Source organism: Passer montanus, unplaced genomic scaffold, assembly GCF_014805655.1.
Source record: "Passer montanus isolate IOZ18808 unplaced genomic scaffold, ASM1480565v1 scaffold4, whole genome shotgun sequence".
Lineage (NCBI taxonomy): Eukaryota > Metazoa > Chordata > Aves > Passeriformes > Passeridae > Passer > Passer montanus.
In genome coordinates this window covers 12,591,037-12,611,377 of record NW_024368818.1, presented here as the reverse complement: position 1 = coordinate 12,611,377, position 20,341 = coordinate 12,591,037, and the positions used below count along the sequence as shown (strand labels likewise).

At 38.5% G+C, this 20,341-nt stretch overlaps 1 protein-coding gene across 10 annotated transcripts in view; it reads left to right on the top strand.

The window, feature by feature from the left end:
• Positions 1–20,341, top strand: part of FAT3 (FAT atypical cadherin 3) — a 399,017-nt gene that overhangs the window by 290,978 nt on the left and 87,698 nt on the right. For 8 of the 10 annotated variants that reach the window (XR_005628561.1, XM_039718450.1, XM_039718447.1 and 5 more), the window contains 3 exons: positions 1,593–1,803; positions 2,264–2,332; positions 11,029–11,168. Coding sequence is in view for 9 of the 10 variants with exons in the window: in XM_039718450.1 (XP_039574384.1) it covers positions 1,593–1,803; positions 2,264–2,332; positions 11,029–11,168 (420 nt within the window). In the remaining variant the exon portion in view is untranslated. The remainder of the gene's footprint in view (positions 1–1,592; positions 1,804–2,263; positions 2,333–11,028; positions 11,169–20,341) is intronic. The other 2 variants (XM_039718448.1, XM_039718451.1) reach the window with 1 other exon arrangement.

Genomic DNA, 20,341 nt, shown 5'->3' with positions numbered 1-20,341 from the left:
TCCCAAAGTTGTATTATCTTGGCCTGGGCAGATAAAGCTACAAATGGGTACTTAAATTTGGTGTGAACACAATTTTTTGCCCTTATAGAGAGCACCTACTGTCCCAGTTAGGTGGCTGCATCTAAGAGAGGAGGAGTACTGTGTACTCTGTTTTGTGGAAGCAATTTCAGTTAAAAGAAAGCTCAGTCAAAATTCTTCTTTCAGAACTCTAACCATACAGTGAAAGTAAAAGAAGGGGGAATAAAATATGACTGAGTTGATATAAAGCCATATAAGACTGGAGTGTGCACTCTTCATGTGCAGGAATAAGCCAACAAGTTGTAGTTGAGGAGCTGAAATAAAAATGTCAGAGGTCCATGGTCTGACATCTGGAAGTGATGTATCTTACAGAAGTGGGTTACCTTCATAATGTTGGAAAATGAATAAATAACAAAACATTTAGAAATACCTAGGAATCAGAGTAGAGCAGCCTTCGAGTGAGTGAGTACTTTTACCTCTGGCGACCTCAAAGTCATGTTTGAGATCTGAGCCTTCTTGTAGTGCAACAACTGAAGATTTTCTAACTAGAAACTGCTCATCACACCCTCAGTATCTTTTCACAAAGGGCCTGCCTGCTTGGAATGGAGAGTGATAAGTGTTAGTATCAAACACACTTAACACATTTCCAGAGGAAGAAGTAGGGCATGATATCTCAGAAAAATAAAGTATTTCCTATTTTTAAAAGGTATTCTAATGGCATATTTATACCAGTGGACCTATATAGCCAGAAACATTACCTTTTTAAAAAGAAAGGTTAACATTTTGTTAACATTGATGTTATCCACCAAAGCACCTATTTTGTAACCTGCATTCAGCCTTTTCTTATGCCCAGTGTTTGTTGCTGCTCATCTTGTCTTTGCTATGCTAAATCCATAAAGCATGTCACACAAAGATCAAGCCTATCCATCTTTCTAGAAGACTTTATAATAAAAAGAAATAGCACCAAGCAAAGCAATTTTTAATGAACTTGACAGAGAGGAGAAAGAAAACATGACAAAATTTTGAATTATATTTTTTATGGAGAATGAGGGAAATGACCTGAAACTTATTTAATTCAATTAAAGATCCTGAATAAGGCAATATAGGGAATACTTATCTGCAACACAGATGCCACTTGAAAGCAGTCAAACATGCTCTGAGTGAGCACATTTTGCAAATGCATGGCGTTACAAAGGGTCATTACAAAGCTTCCAGCTTTGCTGCAAGAAGGAGCTGGGTACAGGATGAAATCAGAGAGGGAAGCTGCTTCTGGAGAGGAGGATCTGTGTGGGGAGTGTTCGAATTGCATCTGCAGGCGGCCTCACACCAGCATTTCTTAAACAAAACATTTCAGTTTAAAATCACCTTTTTCAGTGAAAAGTCAAAGCATTATGCAAAAGAAAAAAAAAAAGTGAGAATTAAGAAATAAGCGTTTGTCGGGTTTTTTTGGTGGGATTTTACATAAAAGGTTACAAAGTCCATTTTCCAAGGAGTCATCACACTGCAGTAGAATTAGTTCTGAACTGCCAAGCTGAGATGCTCAGCCTGAGCCCTCTTTTCTTTGTGCCTGCCAGATAAAAGCAGTGGACAATGGCCGGCCCCAAAAATCTTCCACTGCCCGTCTCCATATTGAGTGGATAAAAAAGCCCGCGCCCTCGCCCGTGCCCCTGACTTTTGACGAGCCCTTTTACAACTTCACCGTCATGGAGAGCGATAAAGTGACCGAGATTGTCGGGGTGGTGTCTGTGCAGCCCTCTAACATCCCCCTCTGGTTCGATATCGTCGGTAAGTTGGGAGCCAGCAGTGCCAGGAGGACGCCCCAGAAGCAAAGCACACGGCTGTGCGGTTTTGAGAGCAAGAAAACTAACCGTGAACTGTCTCCCCACCTCCCTTCCCACCCCCCCAGTTAAATCCATTTTCCTAATGATGAAATGAAAATGCTATTTTAATATAGTGATAACAGTATTAATAATAATAATAATAAATAATATTCCTGCTTTTGTTATGACTCTTTAGCTAAGCTTTAAAAAGAGCGCTGTATGGCTGAATTGGTTTTTTTTCGTACTATGTTATTTACTGCAATCTTAATGTTGTCTGTCATTTAAATTCTATTGTCATACTTTGCTAATCTCATTTCTAAATGTATTTATGGTACTTAGACTTGCTGTCCCTCATTTCTCTCTTTCTTCACCTTTTTTTCTGCATTCTGTTCTTTTTTTTCTGCTTCCGACTGCCCTGCTTCAAGGTGGCAAGCATGCTCGAGAGATGTTCTATATTCTACAGACAGCTTGTGGGCAGAACTGTTCAACAGAAGGTACCCTTAGTGCAAACACATTTGCTAAAATACAACTATCCAGGCTGCCTTTTATTTTTTGCAAGTTTTTTTGAGACAATTTATATTACATCTTTCATAAGTGCCTGTGACAGGATGCGATGCGACACATGGATGTGCTGCATTTCTTTCTATGACAGCTTTAACCGTATTTGTGTCCAATTATTATCATTTTATTCACGGATTTTCCACAGTTTATCACAAATAATTAATTCAAACTTTTCACAGTCCAGTGCCATCCATTTAACTGTGAAACAGAATGGGATGCCTCAACATATGGGTTACAAATGGAGACACCAAAAGTTTGTCTTGAATGCAAGCTGAAACAGAGAAATGTGTTTTGATGTGAGATTTCAACCACAAAATTGTCTTACATAAAATTGCTTATAAAAATAGGGAGGGAAAAGCATCCTTAGTAAAAAGGAGGAGAAGCCATAGAAGTCTTAAAATCGCAGGGAAATGCCATTAGCAGCCAAAATGACAGGGAGCAAAGAGTCTCACTTGGTTGAAGTAGAGAAATGGGAGTCAATGTTCCTAAGCATTTCTTTCCCACTTCTGCTGCTGATTGAGTTAATGTCATTTAAAATAACTCATTTAACATCTCAAAAGTGAGAATTTCCCTGGAAAATTATTGTGCTTCTTAATATTTGCAGATGCTTGTATGTAGTGTTTGCATACCTTTGGATGCAAAACAGTTCATCTGCACAAAGTATAGTTATTTAAATGAAGGGTTATAAAGCAAATGCTATATGAAAGATTAGAGAAACAAAAAGCCTTTGCCATGGACTTAGCAGAAAGTGTGCATCAGCAGTCTTTTTTTACAGGGATTGAGCCTGGCTCCCATATCAATGTAGTTATTTGCAGATAGGTTTAGCCAACAGGAAGGACAGGGACCACAGGAGAAAGGGTCTGTCAGAGTCGTTTTCATCCACCTTTTATTTCCAATTTGTGCAGATGAAAGACAGAAGCAGCACCGCTTCCTCTCTGAATTTGTAGCACGGTTTCTGATGTGCCAATCATATTAAAATTAAACCCAAACCTACTACCATGTTCTGGGGTTCTTTCTAGTCCCTGGGGGAGGACAGCATATGTTTCCTGCAATTTTCCTGCCATTTCCTTGGTTGCTTCAGTATGCTACATGCAGTTTATAAGCTAATGTTTACATTTCCATTCCCTTCTTCACTGAACCTTTCCTCCCAAGACAAATCCATCTTTTTTGATGTTATTGACAGTTTTTTTCGTATTTGAACCTTTTGCTGGACTTCTTCTGGTCATTTTCCTGGCAGCTTGACCAACTCTCATTAAAATGCTGCCCCAAGGGACGCCCTTGCTCTTCCACTATATTCTTTTTAATTATTAGGAGTCACTTTCAATCAAGCAACGCCTTATAATGATATTTGATTTTTTTGCCTACCAGACACAGATGATAGGGAGAACATTAGGAATTTTTAGCCTCTGTTATTTAGTGTGGCCTTTATGCCTAAACTAGTTCAAATGTTTTAAAGATTTTCCCTATTTAAACAATTGTAATGGTTTCCCTGCAGGCTGTAGCTTCTGAAGCTGCAAGATGCTGCATCATTGCAGAGGTCAGTGAGACAGAGCTTTCCTAGATTTAATGAGAAATCAGTGACCCTGACCTTCCAGTTTGGTTTTGTTACCATATGAATGTTTTCATTAAATATTGCTGCTGTTACACATAATTGCACTCCCAACAGCACCAATTTCTGCTACAAGAATAGCCAACAATCCAGGGCATGCAGAAGACCTTGTTGTTCCAGACACTCAGCATGCAAGGAGCAAAGACAAAACCCATCCTGAGGGTTTTACAGACAGAACACTGTGTATTTAGATAACCATTGCTGCCTTTGGCCAGTGTCAAACCCCACTTTTTTTCATTGCTCCTTGATGTCATCAACATTGAGGTCTAGTGCTGAAAAGCCTAATGAATGACATGGGGTATTTGTAGAAGTTAATTGTCATATATAGAAAGCTGTATGTGACTGCTGATGCAAGAGATAGTTGCTGTGCTGCTGTAAAACCAGACCTGATCCTGCTCCATCTGGTATTTCGTGATTCTGAACCTCTGTGCATAGTTCACAGTAATGTCAACAAAACCCCTGAAGGCTTATGTAGAGACATGGTTTAATACAGAGTTTGCAGCTTGACCTTTATCTTTATGACCTTTTCAAACTAAATGGGCATTGGAATTCCAGACGATCTCTTTTTTAATGCATAACATGCACTCTCTCCCAGACAAAAAAAAAGAGAGGGACAGCAGATAAAGTTTGGCTATAAAGTGTCCTGTCTGCCTAACTTTGCACCTTAATTATATATACTTTAGGTAGGTGTTTAAGTTCTTGAGTTAATCAGCTCCAAGAGAGGAAGATGCCACAGAGGCAGGAAGGTCATTTTCCATTGATAGACTAGAGAGGAACAGGATACTTGGATGAGTGTTTGTTTCTTTAATTGGGAATAGTTGAAATATCATACCTGGTTTCTGTTTTCAGATTGCATTCAATACCATTCTCAATTCATGCACATCCCACAGTGTGAAAGACATAACCTTAAGTTGTATCAGTTTACAATTTATTTAGTCATTAATGAGAAACTAATTTTCAGTTGGAACTCCCAGATAAGTCAGAGACCTTTATTTGTACCAGGTAAATTAAGCCCTTTCTGTTTTTTCCTTTGTCAGTGATGGGAATGGTGGGATGGCTACTTTAACACTGGAGCTAAGCTGCATGGTGCTAGTTTTTGCTTTAGTGGCATGCTGCACAACATCCATTATGCAAAAGAACATGCACTCCCTCTGGTTCCCCAAACAGTCCTCCCTCTATCTTTGCTTCCTCCCCCAGCCTGTGCCTTTATAACAGCAGCCAAGCTTTGAAACCACATCAGCACTTTTCACCAAGCGTGTTTAAAAGCCAATAATTTTAATATCTCTTAATTTTAGTTAATCGTCCATTTAATTCATAGTGCTGCAAGTTTTCATTAAAGTCAGAAACATGTAGCTCTCTAGCCTTCTTTGAATAATCTTTTCTGAGAACTGTCTGAAATACCTTCCTGATTTCTTTCTTGCTTTTTATGCCCTTGCTTTCAGCTTCTTAGCAGCAAACTCAAGGCTTTGAGTCTCTTTACAGTAGTTTTATCTAAAAGTCAGAGTCTGCATTACTTCCTTCTTAGCATTATGTAGTACATAAAAGAATAAATATTTGCGTGTCATTTTACTAGTATTTATTATGTTATGATTTAAAAAGTCTGTAGTTGAATTTTTGGTTTTTTGAGACAGTCGTTAAGTTTATTTCATCTTCTTTGAAAACAAAAGAAACTAAAAGTTTGGCCTTGCTTCTTTTTCTGAAAATTCTAGAGGTACTTTAGCCTCGCCTCTGAGTTTCAGGGTGAATTAGTTTCCTGTGTTTTGCTCTGATTCTCTTCCCTGAGCAACGTGACAATTGTAGCAATTGGCCCAGTTTATCATCACTGTTCACTGCTGTCAGCTTTTTTTGGGACAGACAAGTAAGAATCTTCTCTGCACTGAGAAAATGTGGTTTAGAGGACTGTTCTCTAAGTCAGATAATTTCCCATATTTCTTTTCTCCATTTGTCCATAATGGCATGGTAGGCCAAATGAGACTTGTGTGAGGATAGCCGTATATTGTGGCTCTATTAATTTTGAACATAAAATATTGTGTGCTCTTTGCTACCTGCCAGTGAAAGAAGACTCCTGCTAGGTTTTAGCAGTGTTTTAACTGGGGATGTCCTCCAGAGCTCAGTGTGATCCATCTTTGCATCTAAGCCTGAACAAGTCTGATTCTCTGCAGTCTTCAGTTATTTCTGAGGTGGTATTCAATCCCAGCCTTTTTGATTGTCCCACTGGAAAATTTGGAAAAAGTTCCTCATATGGCACTCGTCTGCCTACAAATCCTCCAGATTTGCTGACATGTTTTCTTCTCAGAGGAGAAAATTATTTTTCCCAGCAGCATGATCCATCTTAAAGTGTGTATCAGCAACTGACAGGAACATGGGGAGGCTCCACACGATACCAAAAAGGAACCACATCTAGGAAAGCCCTATCAAAAAATTAACTGCTTGCAGCAAAATGCAATATAAGAAGAATATGCTTGAAAATTAAAAACCCCAACACTGAAATTAGAAAAGGCCCAGAGATGCAGAGCCTACGTCCTGTGGGAATGCAAGATCTGGATTATGTCTTGCCTGAGGCAAATTCTTCAGCCGACCCCCAGAAATCGCTTTTGATAGTTCAAGTTTTCCTTGGCCTTTCCATTGCACCTCTCTTGTTAGCCTCGCAAGGTTCAGTGGTTTGGGGTTTTTTAGGTATCTTTTTAATAAGGTAAATCAATTCTTTCCAAAGTATACAGGACTTTTGTCAGAAGAAAAATTGTTCATAGTGACTATGAAGCCAAAAAATAAGCTAAGAAGAAAGGTAGAAGTCCAGGTTCAGACAGAAAATGTAACCAACTCTATACCAAGTACACAATTTAAGAGTTTGTTGGCTCAGAGGTGTCTCAGTTCAATTTCCTGGGATCTCTTTCTTAACTGTACTATACCATCTGTTAAACTGAAAGTAAAGACTGTTCTAGAGAGTTGTAGTGAGGGCCAGCTAATAAGATCTTTTGTACCAGGGGCTGTTTCTACAGCTGTACTGAAAGCAGCTGGAATTGGAAAATCATATGTAAGCTATAACACACTTTTAGATTACATTAAAAATTACTAGTTACAAAAGTTACTAGTTCTGAAAATTTAATGCTTCCAGGGCTTTTGCAAAAGCATTAAGATCAACCTCAAGAAAGTAAGGGTGGAAGTCATCTCACTTAACTATAATTGTCTGAAGTGTAGACATAACTATCTCCTAGGTAATTTTGGGAATCTTAACAATCAATTAGAGAGAAAAAGTGGATTAATTTTTTTCTGGATTAATTTTTACCATTCCAGCATGATAAGTCTTCTCATCCAAAGACAGCATTTAAAGTAGATGTGGACTTTTCATAAAATCTTACTCAAAGTGCTTCAGTCTAATCAGATTATTTTAAGGGAAGTCTTTAAACTGTATTGAAGATGTATCACTATTACATTTTAGCCTGAATTGATACTATAGACAACAGCTAATCCACATCTCTCTGGAGTTATTCAGTATTAAAATGCTTTCTCAGGACGACCTGTCTAGCCAAATTGTCAGTGCAATCATCTTGCTTTCTTTGTCACTGATTTTCCCAAAGCGCCTGAGGAACTCGCAGTGTATTATCTTCATTTGAAATATTTCTTTCCTAATGCAATTGCAAGCACATTAGCAAAGACAGCTTCTACGTATCTTGTATCTGAAAGCAGGGTTTAGTAGACAGTAAAAAGGAAAGCATGTGCCAGATGCTGGAAAGTGGAATTAGTAATGAAAATTCATATTAATGAAACAGCAGCTGAACAAAATGCCATCATCCTTAGCCCTCTTTCATCTGAAGATTGTGATCAAAGAAACTATTAAATGGACAATAGCAAAATTATTAAAACTGGTACTGTGGGAGCTTATGGCACTGCAGACAAGCTCACTTCCAAAAGGTTGGTACAGACAAAGCATCAGGCTTTCGAAAACAGCCTCCAGCACCCCAGAAGCCAACACCTCCTCAGCTGTCAACTCCTAGGGCCCCAGCCCTCCAACCTCTACATGGGCACCTTTGGATGGAAGTGGTTTCATGTGGAGTTTCCAGCTGCAAGTGTTTTAAAGAGACGACTCCTGTTTGTTTTTACACGAGAATGATGCCTCTCTCTTAGTGCAACCCAGCACCCATCTTTCAAAGATTATTGTGGTGGATGCTTCTCCAATTATAGGCCTTGCATAGACTTAACACATCTGTAAGACTCTAAATGTTTAACTTTTTTATGTAATTCATTAATTCATCAGTGTTTAGTGCAGCTTCAGAAGCATTTGTCATGTAAGGACCTGCTTTGAGTGTATACAGAGGCCAAAGAGTAGCACAAATCATTTGCAGGCTGCCTCTAGTACTGCAGTTGAGAGGCAGGACCCAGTGTCTCAGGTAGTATTCCCAGTTGTTCATCCATCTGCATGGTTCTTCATCTGACCATGGTCTGTTAAAATGTAGAAGACTGAATCATGAATAATTCAGGATTTCACTCCAAAATAGATTATAATCACAAATCTCACTGCAGGATGTTCTCTGATCCATCTCTGCCTCAGTGTTTGATGCAATTTCTGCCTTGTTTAATAGAAAATGATTCAATGTAAAATGAACTGCATTGCCTGGTTAGTTACAGGCTGGGGTGGCTGGCAACCAAGATTAATTTGTTTGTCACTAGACCGTTTTGGAAGATGTGAATAATGTATAAAAAATTCACATGATGGATTCAGTTCTTCTTTTATGCTTCATTTAATGGAAGTGGCCTGAAGAAGTTGGTCTATTTGCAACAGACTATGTGGTGCCCTGAAAATCCAGCTCTGAGCCAGCAGAAGGTCATTTAAAACATTTATTGCTAATCCTTCCATGTTACTTCTTGGAAGTTTTAAAGGCAGGATTTTTTGGAAGGGTGTGCCAGTTGATAGCATATAATTTTTGATTGCTCATTAAGATGGTTATTAAGCATCTCAAAGTATAGACTTGCACTTTGTTTTCATGGTTATCAGTATGAAACATTCTCTTTGTGAAGTGCCTACTGTCCCAAGGCTAGTTTCATTTCAGCTGAGATTTCCTTGCATGAATCTCAAGCTCTTTTCTTCAAAGGAGGTTTTCATGGTGCAATTTTTCTCAAGTAAATCAATTTAAAACATTAATTGGGAGGAAGAAACTTTTTCTTTCAGACGAACTTAAAAAAAATATATAATCAATGTCCAAATACCTTTCTATTGCTTAAATATCAAGGACAGCTTGCAGGATGAGGGTTAGGAGTAAGCAATATCTGCCATAAATGACAACAGATCCAGTGGTGATGTTTTTCTGGAAAACCACAACTTCATCTATAAGGCTAAGGCCTGTATATATGTACATATATCTGTTCACCATGTGGAAATCTGATGGCACATCTGAAATTACTACATTTGGATCATTTCAGTGGCCAGAAGTTCACCAATACTCTTTCCTCTGCAGCAATCACCTGCGTTATTATTTTTCCTCCTATTTTCTTCTATCCATCTCTGAATGTCTTTCAAGACAAAAATGGACAGAGCAGTACTTCTTCCACCTTCCCCTTTCTTTGCAATAGCCTGTGGAAGAGGTAGAAGTGAGGGTTCCTTCACATTAAGGAATTCAGGAGCTATGATTTTACTGTGTTTTCTTCTAATCTTCAGTTCTTCAAATGCCAGAACATTCTTCCCTCACTAAATGCACGATTGCTTCTGAAAATAATGCCAGTTCCTGTTCAACAAACTATGCAGAATGGAGAGAATGGAAGACTCTCCTCTTCTCTACTCAGTCCCCAGCCCTAAAATTCAGAGAGCCATTTTGTGACACTGCCAGCCATTCATATATATCTCTCTTTACATATATATATTTCACCAGAGCTAAGTCAATAGGACGGATATTTTTCTACCTGTGGACCTCATCTCAAGAGCTTTCAGCAGCTGTTACACGAGTCTCATAACCAGTGGGGTTTGAAAGGCTTTTTGTCACTGTAGAGCAGGGTTGGCATTGAATTGCTGTTATGAATATACCTTAAGAGTTTGTCTGTCAGCAGTGTTGTGTCCCGCCTCTCCCTGTCCCTAGCCTCCAAAAATTTCAAACGCAACTAATACTAAATTACACTTCATAGATGAGTAAGTTAGAAAACAGCTTATCAGCAGGGAGTGTGTGCTGCGCTTTTGAAAATAATGAGTGGTTCAAATTTATAAACTGTAGCTGTGGCTGACAAATCTTGTACCCCTTCAAATCTGAAATTATATTTGAGATTATATTATTTATAGCCTTATTTTACTTGTTAATAGATTTTTTCTTTTCTTTATTTCACTCAGTACTCAGGAGGGTTTCCCCACTGCTGCAGCACTCAGTTTGAGACAGGAAAAGGGGATGTTAGTATTAGAACAATGCTTTGTGAGAGGTTTTTCTGTATTGAAAAGAATTTAGGTTGTGTATCCTGCCAGGTCTATTTGAATAATTCTTAAAACACTGGCAGGATTTGACCTTTGCTGCCAGTTACTATCATTGTCCTTGGTATTAACATAACAAATCTTTATTTGCATTTCTTAAATTGATTATAATTCTAATTTTTAAAAACTCAGATGATAGTATTTGCATGCAGAAGTATCAGTGAGAATTTCCTGAAAATAAAATATGTAGAATAAAACCATCTTGAAATTACTTTTATACAAAAAGATAAATATTCTTGTTCATTATTTGGACCACAAGGGCACACATCTTAGGGGCTTATAGCCATTTGATTCTTTTTATAGATTCAGCTATGGTTTACTTAAATGTACTGCTAGATTTTTATTCTTTATTTTTGGCAATGCATTTTAATGATATCTGCTTTTCAATATACAAACTGTGCTTTGGAATATAAATGGCTTATGAACAAAGAAGTATCACTAGATTTACTGTGTATGCTAAGAGAGGCCATTAAGATGGATGACACTAAACAGATATGCCCACGTTTAGGAATACTTGCAATGGAAGTCTTCAAGAAATGGCTAATGTGATTGTGTTTTTGTGCAACAATTAGGAGGGAATTACGATAGTTCTTTCGACGCGTATAAGGGAGTGGGCACGATTGTCATTGCAAAGCCCTTGGATGCAGAGCAGAGGTCAATGTATAATATGACTGTGGAGGTCACCGATGGAACAAACATTGCCACAACTCAGGTAGAATATCACATTCCTTTCTTGGCAAGTTATTCATTTGTTGCTGGAATGTATATGCTATAAAAGTTATTAATTTTTCCATTCAAGCGAAACCTCATCCTTTGAGACCACCAATAACTAATGGAGGGGATGTTTTTCAGAGCCTTTCCATCTGGCTGTAAAGAATTGGCTGTTGAATGTTTCAAAGCGTTATTTCTCCTTTTGTTCTCTTCCTGCTCACATGAAAGTAATTTGCCTTCCTCCAGCTGGGGGTGTCCCTATCACAGGCAGCAAAGCCTGGATTTTGACAATTGCCTCTCCCCATAATGGTTCAAAATACAATAGTGCTTCCATGGTGTTGGGGAATATTGCTATTGATTGTGTTAAATGGAGTTTGTACCTCTCATCCTCCAAAGACCCAAATGTGGGACACGAGATCAATTGTTCAGAAAATAACTTGTTCAGAGGAAAAACTTAAAATTAAAGAATCCCTCCTTTAGTGTCACTGCCTGTGATTATACTGTCTTCTGCTTAGCAGCCCCGCTGAACCTTTTAAAACCAGGCTTGCTTATCAGGCTCCTTGCCTTTAAAGTTGGGTCAGATAAATGTGATGGGCTGGGGCAATGCTGGCTCTGGCACATCTTTGTGGGAGACACCCTGATGCAGAGCCTAGCTATCTTTTCAGTGGGAACCAGTCTGGAATTGGGTCATGGCACAAGGACAGGGACTCTGAGGTCCAGGGGCACCAGGAAGACTTCAAAAAGCAAAACCCTTTGATGTGAGGTAAAGTTGTGGGCTGTGGATTACTTACGGCCTGAAATTCTACATCTGACTTACTCCCCAAGTCTAAATGAAAAAATAGGTTGGTGATGTTATTTCCTTCTTTATAATTCAGAAGGAAAGCCTGAACTTTTTTTTTTGTTTACATATATGCATGCACATGCAGATGCTTCTGTTGTACCTTGCCTTTTTGCTCAAATGCTTTAGATGTAAATCTGTATTCAATGAGCCACAACACCAGCTTTTATACGAAATTGTTAAATCATTGAGTGCTTTCTCAATTTGATTTCATGTTTATATATCCTGTTTATAACCCAGCCCTAAAATGTCTGATGTTTTCTCCCAATAATCCACCCTTGGTAAGAAAACATCAGTTGATATAAGTTAGGTGGTAGGAAATCCAATGTTTTCCCTGTCAGTTTCAAAATTAATTGCATCTCTGCTAAAAACATCTAAAACTTTAAGCTTGATTATATCTGGCGCATGTTCCCCGTTATGCCTTTCTCTGCTCAATTAAGGAACTCTTTAAAAACCACTATTTTCTCCCCAGGAAGGCACTTACAATACTCAAATCACCTCCCAGTCTTCCGGTAGACAAGCAAAGGAGAATGACTGACCTCTTTATGTTCCCTTTCCATAAGGCATTTTCTTCAACTCTTGAGTAGTTTTTTTGTTATGCTGTGGTTTTTAATCTTGGCTACACTCTTAGGCCACATTTTAGATGGTGTTGAATGCCTAATGTCACCTTTTTTCTTTCTTGCAAACATTTCAGCCAAAAAAGTATTAAAAAGCTTAGGGAATTTCAAACACGCTGGATTAAAGTAATTTCTCTTTTCATGGATATTGCGTTTATTGTTTCTGCTGCTTTTGATTTAATAAATTGACCTATATAACAGTCCTCAAAACCTAGTTGGATGAAACCCCTACATTTTTAATTAAAACATATGGTAAAAACATATTTCAGTAAAGCTGTTGCATTCTGAAAGAAGCCTGAGCATTCTTTTTAACAGTGATGTGACCCATTTAGGAATGTAAGATAGTTTCAGATTGCAAGAGTATAGCATTAATAATCACTGGTGTGTACAGACCCTTCCCTCCCCCACGTTCTCTCTATGTGGATACTGTTTAATTATTTAATGGTGGCCAGGGCATCCAAGCGTGTGTTTCTTTTGGTCTTCACAACAGAGATTTCAAAAGTGATTGTTTTCTGAAAACTGCCAGAATTATGGCCTTCATATTTATCACTCCATTTTGCAAAACTTTCCTGCTTTATTTTTGGCTGTACTTTGGAGCCTTTGGTTACCTTCCTCATCTTAATTTTCTTTTAGAAAAATAATTAAAAAATATAAAACTGATTGGTTTAATTTCAAAATGTCATAGAATAGATCATTTACTGATAGCTCTCAGTGGCCTTATTCTGAGTTTTGACAAAACAACATTTGAAGTATTTTGTTCTGTGTACACAGTACCACCTGCATTTTTAACTGTAGCTGCAGGAAGTTATGGTAGAAGACGAAGCAGGTAGAAAGCAATTTTGAATAACAATAAAATAATTTAAAGGCCTCCTCAAAGTATGATGGTTTATTATGAAACAGCTGATGATCACTATGTGCAATGGAACACTCTTGCTTTTTATTCCACCCCAGCTGTTTTCCTTTATCTCTTCTTGGACTTTTGTCTATTATACAGTTGGAGGTGGTAAAATAAAGCATAAAAATGCCAAAGATTTTTGTTGGGGTAACGTGATCCCTGGCATGGACTCGGTGAAGTTTCTTCAGTAATGTTCCTGCATGCCTTAAACTCCGAAGAACTGTTCACTTCCTTCATGCCTTACTGTGCACATGGTTCATTACTGTACCATGAAAGGAAGGAAATCATTTTGATTTAAAAGTTACATCTGTTGTAATAATGGTTCACTGTTGTGAAAAGAAGCAAAAAGAACATAAGGAGTGCTAACAAAAAAAAAAAAGTTACAAACTTCCTGTGTTATCAAAAGCCTACTTGTTTTGGGTATGATCAAGGTTTCCAAAAGAAATGCAGTCTCCAAAGTGAGAACCAAAGTGCCAGGACTTGTTGAGCCACTGCCAGTCACCATGCTGCCCATCCATCCAAGCCTGAACCATCCAGTAGTTGGGATGGGAAAGAAAGGAGAAGGAAAAATACAAAGAAATTTTGACTTGTTTCACTTATGTATTTGAAGTGTGGGTATAAAACTTCAGTCACGGTGATTAACTTCTAGAACGGCTAAATCTCCTGACTTAGCCAGGGAAAGCTTTTACTTTTTCCCTTTCTTTTATCCATCATTGCTTGGGGCCACGCAGTCATTTATTAAAGCTGAAGACATACGTTTGCTCCGAATTCCCACGAAACACAACTCCTGCAGCTGCCAGGCGAGCTGTTGGCCTTGCAGAGGGATTGGGGCTTCTGTGTCCCATGTGCTGGAGAGAGCTGGGACAGTGGCTCTGTGCAGTGACCCTGCTCCCTGCCATGGCCATCACCTCCCTTTGACCTGCAAAGTGTCTGGTGCCCTGGCTTGAGCACAGAGGTCTCTCCCCAGTAGGAATCATTTCAATGGCATCTAAATGCCTACTCCTGCCACAATTTTGACTCTGAAACATTAGAAATTCTCCTGGTCATGAGTCAGGTTTATCTGAAATCCCTTTTTTTTTACTGAACAACTCAGATATTTTACATGGAGGCACAACAGAGGATTAGAATCACATTTATTTACTTATTTGTAGTGCATACTCTTTAAATATTGTTAAAATACCCACAGAAGCAGAGTACAGGGGGGGAATCACTGAACTATCATTTAAGTTATTATGATGTTTCACTTTAATTGAGAATGTTATCCTAGCAGATAATTTATTTTTGTCAGAACAGCATCTAGATTGATGTTGCTATGTGAAAAAGATGATTTTACTCCTTATTTTCCTGCCTTCTTCTTCTTTCTCATCGTTGTAACTGCTATAGAAAAGATGTGTTAGAGCATGAGGGCTTTTGCTTCCAAGCTAGGAATCAAAAGGCACCTCAGTTTCACTTATTGCAAAACCTCCTGAACATTTCCCAGTAGAGTGAGGCACTCAGAGGGTAACGTGCACTTCCCTCAGAAAAGTTTTTGCAGATCCAGAGATGTTCTCTTACAATACCCTCTGCTGAAACCAGCCACACTGGAAGAACAGACAGAAGTTACTGCCCATTGCCCCTTTCTGTCTGTCCTTGCAGAAGGTTTTAGAATTTAATTTTTCTTGTGCTGAGGATTGACTTTTAACTCTGAGTTTCTGTCTCACCTTTCAGAGATCACCTTTTCCTTGCAACATTTTCTGAAGGGGAGCTGATCAGTCACCCTGAGTGAGGGTGGTTCTCTGAAATGAATGGTGAAAAGCCTTCTTAGAGAACCATGGCCAAAACGCAGATAAGACATTAGAGCTTGCCAGAAGCAGTTCTGGGCTGTGGATTCTTCTAGGGCAGAAAAAGAGACATGGGGATTCAATTCAATTTTTCGCTTTTGCTCTGTTGAACATTTCCTCCAAACTGTAACCAATCCTTGATTTCTTTTTTTTTTTTTCATCCAGTAATCTCAGCATTGCCTTGCCTGTGAAGCAAAGATTTTTCTTTCAATTTTAGCATAACACAAAGAACACAGTAAAGTATAAATAACTAGCCACTGATGTTGGTAGGGAAACTAAATTTTTATGTTAAAGTTGGAGTTTGGAGGAAAGGAAAACCTGACAGGGAGTAGAAAATAAAGCTATGTGGTATAACTGTTGAAAGCAGTATTAAATTAAAATAGGTTTCAAAACCTGTGCAAAAGTGTAACCTGAGTTTAAATAATTCAGGCACTTAATAGGTTGTACTACAACACAGTGCCCAGACCAAGCAATTAGCCAAGCAGATTCTTCCAGCTTCAAATGTCTGTAAAGCAGCTGCTGGCATTTACCCAGTTTTCACTCAAATATGTCTGTGCCTAAACCAAAGGTATTTGTTATGGGCAACATTAAAAACAGCTTTGGAGACACTTCCTGCATTAGATTTTGTCCTGCTTTGATTTGATTGTATTTCTCTAGGCCTTTCACTTGCCATTTTGAGTACAAAGTCTTTGCTAATGCTCTGAGTGTTACTTTGCCTAATTTGTAATCTTGGAGGGCCGTGCTTCCTTTATTTGAAACTTGTTTTAACTGTGGGAAATAGGAAGTGAGCAGGGAGAAGCAGATCTTTTATAGTGAGGTGCTTGTTCAGACTATAAATTAGGCTCCACACAATGGACACAGAAGGAGGCAAGCCTGCCTTTCTGAAGCCCACAATGCACTGGAAAAGATACGGGCTTTCAAGAAGAACCAGGCAGAGACTGGTCTGCGGCATGTTGGCTTTATGAGCGTGGAAAAAAAGACTTGCAGCTAATGTTTGTCAATGAAAAGTAGTTCAGTCAGTAATCTTGAACAGTCCTCAGCAAAGAGGAATCCCTGCTTAGCAGCCAGCAAATAGTAAACATTTCCATTCATCACCTTTTGGAGATGTGTTGGGAAACTTTTAAAGCCTGGCTTTGATTGTGCACAATGGGTATTGTCACATCTTAACTCCCGGGCAGTACCTACACAGTAATGAAGGATATTTATGCCACACAGCTCATTCTTGCCATGTCTTCCATTTGGGAATAAATATGTAGAAAATATTAAATTACACAGACATTGGGAGTCTTTCAGTCACTTCAGTAGTGTAACACTTGATTTGAGGTGAAAGATGTGCTACTAGCTGGCTAAAGCATAAGACTTGAAGGACCCTTTTGCTGGCCCTTTTGAAGTCAATGGGAAATTTGCCAATAGTACCAAGATTTTCTGCCTGAGGTTGGCAGCCATGAAATGAATTTGAGAAACTTTCCTCATATTAACAATCTGGTGGCACTCAGCTTCATGTATGTTTGTAGGATCAGGTTTTCTGTGAGCCTGGTGTTCATGTCAGTGTCACATTTTCCTTCCTTTCGTTTTAAGTAACATCTTACTAGAAGTTATCCTGCTAGAGCAGCAAATCTGCTTAGGAAGAATGGCATTTTAAGGTAACCTAATAAAAGGGGTGTGGTTCAAAAATAAAACACCTTCCCCAGATTTACTACTGCACTTCACCTGGGATTTTGGTAACCTTGTTGCAAGGCATTGTTTTCCTGGACAAAATACAGGAAATTTGCTCCTCAGAAATGCTGGAAGAACTAAGGGACTAATATCTAATCTAAATGGGACTAAAACTCCATTTTCTTTTACCTGGTTTTGTTTAAAGTAACTCCCAAGATAGCTCAATTTTTAAGAACATTAAAAAGTTCCATTTATAGGTTTAACAGAGCTCTGTATAATCAGTATTCCCATATATAACTTAACTTTCTTTTGTTGCAAGGAAAATACACCCCCCTCTATTAAAGGAGAGAAATGTTAAAATTACATTTGACTCTCGGGGATTTTGAGGGACAGCTGAGAAAAATTAGAAATACTCTTAACTGCTTAAATAGAAGAAATTGTGAATCAATAATGACTTCTTTATTCATTAGCATTTCTAACCCATCGTCTTCCATCTCCAGATGGAAGTGCAGTTGAAGTGCAAAGTATGTAATAAATAATGTGTATTTCAATGTGGATCACTTGACAAATCATTAAAATACTGGCATCTCTAGGGAGGAAGATGCCTGCCACTTAAACAGGCACTTGATCAGTCTTACAGTAGATGTGAAGTGAAAGAGAGAAAAGAAAAAGAAGGAAAAACAAGGGTTTTTTTGGCAATGATCAAAGCAATTTTAAGTGCATAGCTCCCTGTAAGTTTGATGACAGTGAATGAGGGCCTCCATTTTTTTGTGTTTTTTCCCTCCATGTCTTGCACTCCCCATGCATGATTATGTCCATATGTGTGTGAGGGCAGTAGCTTACACCTTTTTCAGTGGAAAGAAATGCTGCTCTGTGAATCCATGTTGTGATTTCCACAGTCTCATGGATTACCCTTGGTCTCTGCTGCTGATCCACTCCCACCCTGTTCAGTTTGTGCAGTCTAGTAAAGGCAAGAATCATGGAGCCGTGGCTTGGACAGTCCTAGTGGAAGCCTTGGGATGGGTTAAACCCTTATGCTCTCTTCTGCTTTCTCAGTTTGCCAGTGATCCCAAAATGCATTAGATATTATAGGAAGTGAATCACTGCTCTGGGATGATTATATACCATGCAAACAAAATAGCCTGTCACTTCTGTAGCAATACTTTTAAAATGCATTGGTGTGCTTCTGTACTTTTTTTTTCACCATCCAGAACAGCTTCAGCTTGCACACACCAATTTTAAAAATAATTTGACAGATTTTCCTGTCCCTCACATGGAAGTTTCCTTGTTCACATTAACCTGTGCTGTACTAGCATCAGCAGAGTCAAGCACTCTTGGTGTTTTCAATCCATTTGGAAAAGTTTTTCCTTCTCTGTTGGACTGTCTAAAATGATACATGACAAAGATTTTGGTCATGAATGAAAAGCAAAATAAATTGTATGTGTTAATTATCAGTTGTGTTATAGTGGTACGTGTCAAGGACTGAGAATATCAAAACTTCTCCAGAAAATTTCTGTAAGTATCAAATACTGATTATCCCCAGCTCCTATTGCTTCTCTGTCTATTCCTTACACTAAAAAAGTGGTTCAGCACTGGCTCTGTGTCCCATTAGATTAGAGTTCAAGACTTTAATCTTCTCCTCAGGCATTCTTTCATATGTTACAACTGGTTTCTTCACAAATTTTTAAGACATAGATTTGAGTGGGTTTTTTTCCTCAGTCAGATCAGAAACATATTTGATATATTACAGCAACAATAAAAGTATAAAAAGCTAAGTAACTCTTCATCATTATTATAGGCCTAGAAATGTGTATTTCCCCCCAATTTTATTGCTGTCTGTCCAAGGCTGAAGCATAACTTAATACAGGCTTTACCCTGCTTCACTCTGGCATGCCATAATCTGGTGAAAATGAAATTGTGTGGAATGCAAGTCTTATGCCATTTAACTTACAGAGCATTTTATTTCAGCTGTCTTTTGAACAGTTCCCAGGTTAGTTCATTACAACTGCTTCTTACAACTGCTCGTGTTCCTTCTGGTAATGTATTCTGCAAACCCTCCCACATATCATGGAAATCTAAAGTTTCATTTCTCTCTGAGGCCAACATCTGTTTGTGCAATATTGCAGTAAAAGTGTAGCTGTATTTTTCTTCTCTTAAGAAAGTATGGGTGAACAGGGCTGGATCAAGCAAAACATTAAAATACTTGCTTAAAAGAGAGCCAAGTAACAAAGCAACAAAGAAAATATCATGAGTGATGGGTCAGGTCTCCTAGTTTGACCAAAGAATCCTGTGTCTGGCCTTTCCCAAGTCATTAATTGGACTATTTCTTATTTCAAAGCCTTTGAATAAAAAGATTGTTCAGTTTTACTTACTGTTAAATTAGACTGCTCTCACAGGCATATTCTGGAAAAAATACTTTTCGTTTCTAGCACTGAAAAAGAGTCAACTCTTCAGATTTCAGCTTTCAGTATTACACAGTTTGTCAAGGGTTTTGCTGCCACACTACCCACAGCAATCTATGGTATACAAAGTCTGGAAAGCACGTTTTCCCCAGGGAATGACTTCTCCAATTGCCAAACCCACAAAATGTCATCACAGCGACACATGCATAACGTAACTTTGAAAGGCAAAGCTTGGAAAAAAGTGATTCCTATTATTTATCAGAGTCAGCTTGTGATATATTGAAATGGGTGTAATAGGCAGCAAGAGCAGCACCCTGGCCTTCTCTCCCCCTCTCCAAGTTTCCTTAAGGATCCATACAGAAGTTTTAAAGACAGATTTGAGGCAAGGAACTCAGCATTCATTCACATTTTTAGTGTTCTACCATTTATAAACCTCAACAAAAAGGAGACACCAAAAGGATTTGGAGGGGAAAGTGAATTAGTTGGCAATAAAGACAGCCATCACTGGCAAAGGAAGAGCAAGGATGTAACAAAAAAAATAATCCTTCTGTGTCATCAGTGCCCTGAGATCAGCTGTCCTTGGTGGTATGTATTGATCTGTGTGGGGTGTGCTTCTGTGGTAGTGAGGTTGTCTTTCCTGTGCCCACCTCAAGTGGTGTAAGAGCAGTCTGAGGTGTCACAGCAACTTGAAGTCTCCACTGCTGTCACAATTTGACATTGCCAGTGAGCCCCAATGCAATATACTGTGCAGAAAAGACAGGATTCAGCTGAATCTTGATTGTGTAAAAAGCAGATTTAAACCACATGAAAAGGATTCTTTTATAGCTTTATTAGTAGTGAAGGGGCAAGGAAATTACATAATAGTTCTAGAACTCCCTTTTAACCAAGGCAGTTACAAGGAAGGACAAAATCTTTCCTTATGACCATTGTAGAAATACTTTCCAAT